At 42.3% G+C, this 12,698-nt stretch overlaps 1 protein-coding gene across 7 annotated transcripts in view; it reads left to right on the forward strand.

Annotated features, from left to right (window-relative positions):
- The window catches only part of RAP1GAP2 (RAP1 GTPase activating protein 2), a 301,497-nt gene that overhangs the window by 260,051 nt on the left and 28,748 nt on the right, over nt 1-12,698 (forward strand). For all 7 annotated transcript variants that reach the window (XM_065573327.1, XM_065573328.1, XM_005298907.5 and 4 more), the window contains 4 exons: nt 4,622-4,705; nt 7,752-7,852; nt 9,734-9,863; nt 10,968-11,123. In XM_065573327.1, coding sequence (XP_065429399.1) covers nt 4,622-4,705; nt 7,752-7,852; nt 9,734-9,863; nt 10,968-11,123 — 471 coding nt within the window. The remainder of the gene's footprint in view (nt 1-4,621; nt 4,706-7,751; nt 7,853-9,733; nt 9,864-10,967; nt 11,124-12,698) is intronic.

Here is a 12,698-nt window from a genome sequence, read left to right on the forward strand (position 1 = left end):
TTTAATTAGATGAGTCAGGATGTGAATTTGGAAATCCTCAAAATAGGTAGAATGCAGTAGCAAGTCGAGCCCGGGCACTGTATATCAATTGATTAGTTTAACTTAAAATAGTATTAACCCTTCTTCAAGATGAAGGGCATGACAGCCTCTTTAGGGGTTACATTCCCACCTCTGTGCTGGATGTAGAACAGAAAGGAGGCTCTTAGCTACTTGCATGCAAACCAAAAAGATGTTTAATGGCAAACAGCTGCTACTATCTTGGGGGGAAACACATTTTCTAATTTCTATGCTCCTGTTGAGTTAGTGTGTCAAAGTCTCATTTGTAGAGGGTATGTAATTTTTGGTATGACTCTGGCATGAATGTCTATACACACACACAAAAAGAAGCTTACAGAGTTTGTCATTGTGACATGCAATGATTATTGCCATGCATATATCTAGCTAATAGATATCCTAGAATATCAGGGTTGGAAGGGACCTCAGGAGGTCACCTAGTCCAACCCCCTGCTCAAAGCAGGACCAATGTGCAGATCCCTAAATGGCCCCCTTAAGGCTTGAACTCACAGCCCTGGGCTTAGTAGGCTAATGCTCAAACCACTGAGCTATTAGATCTGTGACTACATGAACCTGGCATGGTTTGTGGTTTCAGTAGAAGCTCCAGATTCAGATCACATCCCTTGAAAAGTTCACTAAGGCAATGTCTATACCGCAATATAAGCTCGAGTTAGTAGAACTCGAGGTAGCAGATCCTGGGTTTGTTAACCTAGGGCTTAACCATCTACACTCATTTGTAACCTCAGGTTAGGAATTGTTGAACCCTGGGTCCCAGCCTGGGCTCCAGCATCTACACTGCATTATGAGGACCCGAGTCCAACCACCCATATTCCAGACTTCCTAATGCTTTCACAAAATGTGGCCACTCTAGCCCTTTGTTTGTGGTGCAATGTGGGAAAACTTGACTGTCCGCCAAACTTGACTGTCCAGAGGACAAAGAAAGTCAGCCTGTGGGATTGTGGAATACTTCTGGAAGACTTGCAGAGTGTGAGTCCAGTGGGTCTGCGTCTACATTGCAAAACAATAGGACTTGAACCCTGGGTCCTAGCTTGACTCAGGCTTGGACCCTCCACCCTTGTGGGATCTTGGATTCAAGCTCTGGGTTAGTGCGATTTGTGTGTAGATAGAAGGGGGGATTAGGCTTGAGCCTGAGTTTGAACCCTGGGCTCACATTGCTGTGTGGACATACCCTAAAGATTTTACAAAGCTTTTGTGCTAATCTGGAGCCAGATTGGAGCAAACCTAGGGCCAGTTCATGGTGTTGTATCCAAGTCATATGGAACTAGTGGGTTTCACGTGGTATCAATGGAAAACTTGGTGAGTCTCACTTTGAGATTTTTTGGGTCTGTTTGAAACCAAAACTTAAAGCTAAGCTCTGGATCTGAGAGCCCATGTGGGTTAAAACTATAGAAAATGTTTATTTGAACTGCTTTAAAGCAAAACCCCTTGAGAGTTGCACCTTTCTAATGATGATGAAGCAGCCCTATAGATTTGCACCTCTCTAGTGATGACATTGATTTAGGGTTAAATTCTGGCATTTAATGGTTAGAATGAGGTTGCCCACAAAAAATGACAGTGACAATATACACTTAGAGAGTCATCAAATTCTTGTCACAAGCTTCAAGTCAGATTTATGCCTGTGCACGAGGGGAGGTGTGACCCCTAAAACTACTTAACCGCTATCAAAATGCATAGGCAGGTAGTTCGTTCTATTTTGGGGTGGAATATCTTATTTGGGTGGTTCATGCAGAGCTGTCACCATAACGTGTGAGCCAGGAGATAGTTCTGAGTTCACACCCACTTTTGCCCAAAAGAATTCTCTGTGCTGCTGAGAGCTTTCTCAACACTCTATAATTCTTCAATTCATACTTTTCCCACAGTCATGATTGCAGGACACTTGAAGAAGCATGACGGTTATATTTAAGAATGTGTTTTAATGACATAGCCTATTTTTGATCTCATTTTAAAAAAAAGAGAATAACACAAGACAAAACAAAACAAGCCATAGTTGCTGGGAACTGTGCCTCTCCTGTAACAATGAATCTCCCCTCGGTAGGAGACAGAATTGAAGGCATGATGTATTTGCAAGCCCCATGCAGGGGAGAAAAAAAGATGTTGCTCCTTTTACAGCCATTATTAGTTAGAACATTCATGAAACAAACTGAAGTGGCTCATGCTGTGATTCTCCAGTGACCATGAAATGTCTCTCCTTCCCCGTGTAGAACAACAATGGCAGTCATTCAACATGACTGAGATTTTAAAAGGAGTCCAAGGGAGTTAGGCACTAAACTCCCATCTGATTTGGACGCTTAACTCTCTTGGGTCTTTGGAAAATCTCAGCCTCTAGGCAGGAGCTCCACATTAATGCCATTTTTAAAAGCAGCAATGAAGTGTGAGTGGGAAGATACGTATGTAACCTCACTTGTGTCATTGGCAGAGTATGAACTGGAGACCATTAATGCTGAAAGCTTCAGTCTCTATTGATTAAACTAAAGGAGTAATTCTAGTAGCAGATAGCTGAAGTAGGCTCTTCTCCTTTTATGGGGACCAACCATTAGAGGGAGACAAAGAAACACACTGTATTACTGTGGGGGTACATGGATGGGGCTAACAGGCAGATAAATGTGTGGCTGCCCCGTGTCCAGGTTTTGAATATTTGAGCTGGTTTAGTTGGTGTAAAATATTAATAAATGGCCTGTACCATCTGGCTAGCCTAGCTCCATGGAGCTGTGACAATTTATACCTGCTGAGGATGTGGGGCGGAACAAAATGTGCTCGTTGAAAGAGATCTAGCAACTGGATTCCATTTGTTTGTTTCCCTGTCACTACTCATGCAGTTGTGCTACCATAGAAACCTCTTAGTGGGTAGTTAAAGCATAGTCTTCATTTTTGAAGTATCTTGTATAGATTCATAGATTCTAGGACTGGAAGGTCATCGAGTCCAGTACCCTGCCCTCATGGCAGGACCAAATACTGTCTAGATCATCCCTGATAGACATTTATCTATGTTGGAGACAGAGTATGTTAGAAGGCATTTTCACCACCTTTTGGTGTAAACCAAGGTCAAAATTATCTTATTCTTGCTTTGTTATTATTTGGAAGTTGAGAACGTCCATTGCACTGTTCACTAAGAAGAATGTCTTTGACGAGTACTCTCCTATTAATGCAAACCTTTAAAAAACGAAGGTGCCCCATATGCTGCCACTCAGGAGGAACCTCTAATTCACCCAATGGTAGAGCGCCAAAATCTCCCATCCAAACAACTCCAAACTTTTGGGAAGTTCAAATCCAGATTCATTGGAAGGCTGTGGGAGCTGTGGGTTCTCAGCACCTTCCATGATCAGACCTTATGGGCCAAATCTTCTGCTGATGTAAGTAGTGTATTGAAGTTCAGGTGGATTTACTCCAGCCTGAGGACAAATGTGAAGCTGGTCACTAAAAACTTGAGGCTGCTGTTGAAAATTTGGGCCCTTACATTCTATGGAGGTATCAGTTCAGGTTTTCCCACTACTCTGTACATGCCCCCCTGTATTTTCATCTTAGCATTGGTTCCCACTGCTCCATGCCTTCAGAGTTCTCAATATTTTTGGCCCTGCCTTTATCTTCATGTTCTCCCGGCCCCCTTCCTGCTTCCTGTGACTTACCTGCGCTGCGTTTGGTGCATCCAACCACCATCTTTGCCTTTTTTTCAGCCAGGCCAATCTCCATGCCTTTTTCTACACTGCCCCAGATGCCTGGAATATCCACTCCTCTCTCATAAACCAAACTCCTTCAATTTCCACTTCCAAGAAATACAGGAAAAGAGAGCCCCTGTTTGATGATGTCCACTCTACATGCGTTCCATCCATTCTTGTTTGTACTGTTTGTCTTCTCTGGTGCCTCTAGACTGGCAGCCATTTGGGGCAGTGACCTCTAGAGCTGGGTGGAATTTTTTTTGGCCAAAAAATGCAGATTCTGGGTGACCGAAACATTTCACAAATGTGTGTCAAATTCACTGGATTATTTCCATCAACCACTGCCCACGCAAATTCTGAGAATATAGAAATGTTTTGTTTTGCTGTTTTCGAAATGAAATGTTTTGATTTTTCCATTTGCAATGACTTTATGCTTTCAAATTTTACTTCAGTTTTGTTTAAAAAAAAAAATTAAAATGTGAAGACGAAGCAATTCATTTTGTTCCGGGTTGAACAAAACATTTGATCAGTACCAAAACCAAATGGTTTGCCAAAAAATTGAATAAAAAAATTGTTTTGGTTTTATCCAAAACATTTGGGTTTTTAAAATGTTTTTGGTTCAGCCAGTCAATCAAAAAATTAATTATTTGCATAGCTCTAATGACCTCTAATCTGCTTGGCCCTGAGTCTCCACGGTACTGAGCCACGAACAAGTGACCAATAAGAATTTAGAGCTGTGTAGACATGGAAGACTTATTTACCCTGCCTACAGGACTTTACCATTCCAGTCTAAATTGTGCTTCTCCTTAATGCCATTTTTTATCTATGCAATGTTTTAGACTTCGGTTCTACAAATTACTGAATTAAATCATTCAAATTATGTTTTATTCCAGGCATCCCAGATGATAGTGTCTTATGATGAGCATGAGGTTAATAACACATTTAAATTTGGTGTGATTTATCAAAAGTTTAAACAGGTAAGTAACCCAATTGTATTATCATTAGGCATATTCTAGAAAGTAGCTAGGGGGTGGGATTTTTAAATGCTGTGCACCCAAAACTCCAGCTGAAGTCAATGGGGGCTGACCGTGCTCAGCACCTCTAAATGTTTGTAATTATGTTGTTGTGTTTTCATTCTAATAATATGTTTCTTATTACTTGCACATTTCCCTTGCTCGTTAATAAATGATATGATTCAAAAATAAATGAATATATAAATCAAACCCCAAGCTAAATTAATGTGAAAATGCATTTTAGTGGCCATGTTTTTTTTAATCAGATGTTTGTTTAGACAGCCAAACAGTTATATTTTCATTGGAAGTCTTAGACTATGGAGATATGTGTTCACTGAAAATGCTTTCATTAACCTAGGAGTTTAGCATGTGCAATACAGACAGAGATTAATCTTATAATTTAGCAGATATTATTCTGACAGGCATTTGAATTATATTTCCATATTTCATCATATTGTGTGTTGAATAACTAATGCAAAGACCATAATTAAAGTCCCTTTGTTATGAAATATACCAAAGGGGAGATGATTAAGACGCCAATGTTCCAATGAAGTATTAATTTGGATTTAATATTAGCCATACTTTCTCTTCCTTTTATTTGATTCTAAAGTTTCTTGCAGAGACTTTTAATAAGAATATCTTGGCTTTTAGGCTTATTGTGAACCTATCTGTTGTAAATATTATTTATTATTTGGATTGTGGTAAATAGCATCTAGGAGACCAAATTATGGATCAGGTCTGCAATCTACTAGTCACTCTACAGACAAGTAACAAAGAAGTAAGGCTGAGATCCTCAAATGTATGTAGGTACCTAACTCCCATAGATTTTAATGGGAGTTAAGCACCTTAGCCTTTGAGGATCTGGCCTTACTTCCTGCACCAGGGCAGGGTTGCCCAGAGGATTCAGGGGGCCTGGGGTTTTCGGCGGCGGGGGTCCTTCCACTCCGGGTCTTTGGGGCACTTCGGCGGCGGGTTCCGGAGCGAGTGAAGGACCTGCTGCAGAATTGCCGCCAAAGACCCAGAGCGGAAGGAGCCCCCGCCGCCGAATGGCTGCGGAAGAAACTCCGGGTCTTCGGCAGCGGGTCCTTCAAATGCTCCGGGTGTGTTCGGCGGCACTGAAGGACCTGCTGCCGAAGACCCGGCAAAAACTCTCATGGGGCCCCTGAAAACTCTCGTGGGGGCACCTCAAGGGCCTGGGGCAAATTGCCCCACTTGCCCCCCCCTTCCCCCCAGGGAACATATGCTTGAAGTGTCAGAGAGGATGTGACTGGTGGACAAACAGACAAATGGGAAAGAGGGAGCGTGAGGTAACAAAAAGGAAGAGATTAGCAGAAAAAGTAAACACTTGTCTTGCTGCTTGCCTAACTAATTCCAGAAAGGCATGATTTGAAGGCATCACAGCAGAGGTAGGTTTTGAGGAGGGTGATACGGTAGCTTTTGGAATTGTGTTTTCCTAAAATCCCCCTGCAGTTTCAACTGAACACGGTGGACTTCTCACTTCCCAACCTGTGCAGCATTAATACTGCAGTGTGATAGCAAACAACTGTCATGGCTCCCTGCAAGGGGGATTGCATTTCAGTGCTGGGAAAAGTGATTCCTGCACTTGTGGGATACTTCAGGATGAAGGGTGGTATTTTAATTTTTTTTTAATTTAAATGGAGATATCCTATCTCCTAGAACTGGAAGGGACCTTGAAAGGTCATCAAGTCCAGCCCCCTTCCTTCACTAGCAGGACCAAGTACTGATTTTGTGGCAGATCCTTAAGTGGCCCCCTCAAGGATTGAACTCACAACCCTGGATTTAGCAGGCCAATGCTCAAACCACTGAGCTATCCCTCCCCCCAAATGTATAAATGTTAGATTGCAGATTAGAAGCTTCAGCCAAACTTCAGCGGACTTCACCCTCCCGTGTCAGATGTTTCGAATCATACCATGGTCTGTTCCTCTGCCTGGTACTTCTGTACTACATGACTCCAGCCCAGTGGCTTTCAGCATGCTTTGGAAGTAGAGCATGTGTAGGTAAGAGCAGCATAGTTGATTCAGGTTGATTGCTGAAGACAGGCAAGCCTGCTTTTTTGGAGTTCTTTTAGAAAGCAGAAGATAAATCAGTGTCCATAGGCTTCCATCAGCACTGACCGCTTCAGCCAACATGATGTGCGGACAAACTCATTTTGCTGACTGCCACATATAGAAGAAGAGAAACAATCAAAGGAAAGTGACTTTTCCATTGTTTCCTGACTTGTGCATTCACTTACCTGTCTGTTATTGCCATGTGGCTAGTTTTTATTTAAGAGGTTTATTTTTTGAGAGAGAACTTTTTCAAAAAACTGTTTGGAACTGGGAGATTTGTCAGAGCCGATCCTTTTGTACAAACCGGTTTGGTTTTGATGAATTGAGTTTTTCTGATGAAAAACATGTTGTGTTGGAAATTTCCCAACAAGCTCTAGTTCTGAGGAAAAATATGCAAAGAAATAAAGGCAAAAAAGTGCTCTTGTAAGTAAGCTATCCCCTTATTCCATCTACCCCCAACCAACCCAGTTCTCAGAGTCCCATGCATTCATTTCTTTCATTGTCCTTCTTAACAGAGTAATTTATTCCAGCTCCCGAATGCTGATACCTGTGGTAGCTTCTCTGCTCAGAGAGAGTATGAATTCTTTCCATACTGCGTCCAGTAGGCCCAGCCTACGCACCTCACCACAGTATGCTCATTTAAGTTACTTTGCTAGGTGGAGGTTGTGCTACCTGAGTCTGATTCTGATCTGGGTTTACACCAGAGTTACTCCATTGACTTCAGCGGAGTTACGCCTGATTTTAGGTTGATGAAAGTAATATCAGAATCAGGCCCATCCTGAGTAACAAAAGCCTGACATTTGGGAGTGCTGATGTCTCAACCCTTATTACACCAGCCATCTCTGGTTTTAATGTGTCTTTAAACTTTCAGTTTGGCCCCTGCACCCTTAGAGTGAAAACTAGCCTGAGTTTTTTACTTTACTTGTTGATGTATTTTGCAGACTTTAGAGGAAGAATTGTTTGGGAATAATGAAGAGAGCCCTGCTTTCACGAACTTCTTGAGTTTGCTAGGGGAAACCATAACACTCCAGGATTTCAAAGGGTGAGGAAAATAAAGGAAACCGTTTTATAAATAAATGTAACAAAAGACCACTTAAGGTGTAAAAACATCCAATGCCTTAGAAACAGAAGTCACTTCATTGCTGGACTGTGTTGTACAAACCAGAAACAAATAAAACTGTGGCTGTTCTTTCAAAACCTAGGGAGCTACTCAAGGGGTCAGAACGGCAAAGAAAAAAAGAGTAGCAAATTTGCTTTCCTTTGTTTTAAAACACCAAGTTTCATTTCAGTCACAAACGACACTAACCCATATGGAAAACACACTCAGCATGTTCTCGTGTACTTTTCTAAGTGTGTTGCAAACCTATAATGAATGTGCAGAACTTGAACAAAATGATCTGATCATGGTATCAGATGATCATCCCCAGGGCCCGCTCCAGACACCAGGCACCCAAGCACATGCTTGGGGCGGCACCTGGTAAGGGGCGGCGGAGGGAGCGCGGCGCGGCATTCCGCAGGGGGGGGGCGTTCTGGCGGCGCGGCGCTGGGGGTGGCGGGCTCCGGTTGCGCGGGGCTTGGCGAGGGGGTGGCGCGGGCGCGGTGCTGGAAGGGGGTTCCGGCGGCGCTCGGCGGGAAGCGGGGGGCGGGCTCCGGCGGCGCAGCGCGGGGCTCGGCGCTCGGGGGGGGTTCCGGCAGGCGGCGCTCGGTGGGGGTGTGGCGCAGGCGCGGCGCTGGAGGGGGCTTCCGGCGGTGCTTGGCAGGGGGCGGGGGCGTCGCGGCGCTCGGCACTCGGGGGAGGTTCCGGCGGCGCTCGGCGCAGGGGGTGGGGTGGGCTTCGGCGCGTGGCGCTCGGCGTGGGGGGGCGGCGCTCGGGGGGGTTCCGGCGGCGCTCGGAGGGGGCATGTCTGGGGAAGAGGACCTGGTTGGAACACCTCTGCTGTCGGAATGGCCCCTTGTATCTATTGGTAGCTGGGTGCACATTAGAGCAACCTTGAGGGTTGCTCCAATGGGCGCAGGTTTAGGGAGCTATAAAGGTGGCATGAAGCCTGACCCTGCAAGCCCTCCTGTTTGCTTCAACAGGAGTTATGCACGCATAAAGATGGCAGGATCAGGCCTCAATGGCTATTTCCCACATCACACTACCAGAATTGGAACCAATTATTAGCCTTGTTGGCTGTCTCTGCAAGGAAGCTAAAGACTGAGTAGCCCATGGAGACTGAACCCAACCAAACTTTTGCTCATTTTTACTACTAGCTGTGGACTGTTTTTTTTCTTTTCTTTTAAGTTTCTGAAACATTCTGATAATTTGTCTTCCCCCTCTGCTTTCACACAGTTTGAGGCTTCCAGGTTTGGCCTGAGACTAGGGCTGGAAATGATTAAATACCCAAAGAAAGGCTGTTTTGTAGGCTTGGAAATCTCAGATAATTACGTTAAAGATCTGTTTCAGAGTAGCAGCCGTGTTAGTCTGTATCCGCAAAAAGAAGAACAGGAGGACTTGTGGCACCTTAGAGACTAACAAATTTATTAGAGCATAAGCTTTCGTGGACTAAGTGGGCTGTAGTCCACGAAAGCTTATGCTCTAATAAATTTGTTAGTCTCTAAGGTGCCACAAGTCCTCCTGTTCTTCTTTTTGTTAAAGATCTGGTGTCAGATGCTTCTCTGAATTCCAAACCACTGAAAATTAACCTCCAGATTACTAATCATTATACTTGCTAACTATATATCAGCTAATTACTTATAACAACAATAACTAACTATATATGGATAAATGAGTTAGTTGTCTATATCACTAGCTAGCTAACTATAGATGCATACAGGAGATAGTTGTCTATATCATTAAATAATTTAACAACAAGCTATGGCCTTGGGTCAGTGTTCTGTTAGTATTTATTCAGTTCTTTCCAACATTTTCTTTTATTTCTAGTTTCCGAGGGGGCCTGGATGTAATGCATGGTCAGACTGGTACCGAGTCTGTGTACACTGTATTCAGGGACAGAGAGATTATGTTTCATGTCTCCACAAAGTTGCCTTTTACTGAAGGAGATGCACAACAGGTAAGAGAGAAAGCCGACCTTGCTTTAGAGAGAAACTTTTAAACAGAAAGGAAAAGCTAAATATTAGAACTGAAGATGAGTTTGGAATTATTAAAATGGACATTGGGTATCTGTAATGAATGAAAAACTGAACATTCATTTCCAGTAGGCACCTTTTACGTTTGTATGTGCCACCTAGAACAATTTAAACAGTGTGGTTTTATAGTCCCTAAATTCAAGCCCTTTGAGACTGGCATGGTTAAGAAAGTTAAGGCTTTGTCTACATACAGAGCTGTACCCCTTTAACTATGTTATAGTTAAAATGGCACAAACCCACTAGTGTGGATCAAGTTATACTGGTATAAAGGTGCCATATAACAGTATAGCTTATTCCTGAACAGGAAGGGGAATAAATTATATTGGTATAGGGCACCTTTATACAAGTATATCTGTGCCCACATTAGGGGTTGTACCAATGTAAGTATTTTGGTAAACCATCATGCCCCCTAACTGATATAGTTAAACTGGTACAATGTGTGTAGATCAGGCCCAAGTGATTTCCCTTAAATATTGAGCAGCAGAGATTTAACAGGTGCTGATTTTAATCTACAAATCCCTGCATGTTTTTGACCTAATGTAATTAGCGATGTCACAATTTTCAGGCTTGGATGCCTAAAGTTGGATACCTAAATCTATAGTTAGGCACTGAAATGGCCTCATTTTCAGGGGTGTTGGGAGCAGTGAAGGCTCAGTTTCAAATCAGGATACTTATTTAGGGGCCTAAATATGAAGGTAGGGAATTAAATTAATAGATTTTAAGGCCAGAAGGGACGATTATGAACATCTACTCTGACCTTCTGCATAATAAAGGCTATAGAACCTCACCCAATAATTTCTATATTAAGCCCATAACTTCTGTTTGAGCTATAGCCTCTGAGAAAGATATTCAGTCTTGATTTAAAGACTTCAGGTGACTGAGAATCCACTCTGTCCTTAGGTCTAGCTTCGGGCACCCAACTTTGAAAATTTTGGTCTAAGTAATTGCTCATGCAAAGTAGATATTTGTTTTCAGGAAACATCTGAATGCCTACTTTTAACTATCGAACATTTATGCTCTCCATTCAGCTCCAGAGAAAGAGACACATTGGTAACGACATAGTGGCAATTATATTTCAAGAAGAAAACACTCCATTTGTCCCAGATATGATTGCCTCAAATTTCCTGCATGCATACATTGTCGTGCAAGTGGAGAGCCCTGAAACAGACAATGAATCTTACAAGGTAAGAGAATTCTGAAAGTGAAACTGCTGAATTTTGGTTCTGTGAGTCCACCTGAGATCTGACAATGGATGTGCAGTTGTCACCCTTAAAAATGTACCAGTTTTAACTTGGATAAATAGATTAGGGCCCAGATGCTGCAAAGACTGTTGAGTGCTTAATTTTATGTGATTAAGATGACTCACAATACATAAAGCTAACTATGAATGTGAATCTTTGAACCTCGCTATGGGCCCAATCAAAAACCCATTGAAGTCAATGGGAGTATACAATATCCCCTTGTACTTCCTTTTATTGACTATAGAAAATATCTTGAATACTGTAAATACTAAGGAAAAACACTTAAGCACTCAATTTAAAGCATATGGAAATTAAGTACATGCTTAAAGTTTAAGCACTTGCTTACTTTCCTCTCTGCGTACATGAAAAGAGACAGCCATGACAATCAACAATTAATCCTTCCTGAAGTAAAATTTTAAATATGTCAGACTGGCATATGCCTCAGATTTGTGGACAATAAATAAGTAGTTCACAAACTATTTACCTTTTTGTGGGCTGTTTATGTGTATTTCATATTTGTGTTTATACTGTGTATACACATAAATAGTGAACATAAGAACATAGAACAGCCATATTGGGTCAGACCAAAGGTCCATCTAGTTCAGTATCCTGTCTTTCGACAGTGGCCAATGCCAGGTGCTTCAGAGGGAATGAACAGAACAGGTAATCATCAAGTGATCCATCCCCCGTCTCCCATTCCCAGCTTCTGGGAAACAGAGGCTAGGCCCACCATTCCTGCTCATCCTGGCTAATAGCCATTGATGGACCTATCCTCCATGAATGTATCTAATTCTTTTTTGAACCCTGTTATAGTTTTGGTCTTCACAACATCTTCTGGCAAGGAGTTCCACATGTTGACTGTGTGCTGTGTGGAAAAAAAAACTTCCTTTTGTTTGTGTTAAACCTGCTGCCTGTTAATTTCAGTTTGGTAGCCCCTAGTTCTTGTGTTATAAGACGGAGTAAATAACACTTCCTTATTTTCTTTCTCCACACCAGTCATGATTTTTTAGACCTCTATCATATCCCCCCCTTAGTCTTCTCTTTTCCAAGCTGAAAAGTTCCAGTCTTATTAATCTCTCCTCATACAGCAGCCATTCCATACCTCTAATAATTTTTGTTGCCCTTTTCTGAACCTTTTCCAATTCCAGTATATCTTTTTTAGAGATGGGGCGACCATATCTGCATGCAGTATTCAAGATGTGGGCATACCATGGATTTATATAGAGACAATATGATATTTTCTGTCTTATCAGCTATCGCTTTCTTAATGATTCCCAGCATTCTGTTTGCTTTTTTGACTGCCACTGCACATTGAGTAGATGTTTTCAGAGAACTCTCCGCAATGACAAGGATCCCCCTTGTCCACATGCTTGTTGGCCCCCTCAAAGAATTCTAGTAGATTGGTGAGGCATGATTTCCCTTTACAAAAACCATGTTGACTCTTCCCCAACAAATTATGTTCACAAGTTAAGGTACATAAATATTATATATAACCATTATTATATATTTAAATGTATA

Source organism: Chrysemys picta, chromosome 19 (genome assembly GCF_011386835.1).
Source record: "Chrysemys picta bellii isolate R12L10 chromosome 19, ASM1138683v2, whole genome shotgun sequence".
Lineage (NCBI taxonomy): Eukaryota > Metazoa > Chordata > Testudines > Emydidae > Chrysemys > Chrysemys picta.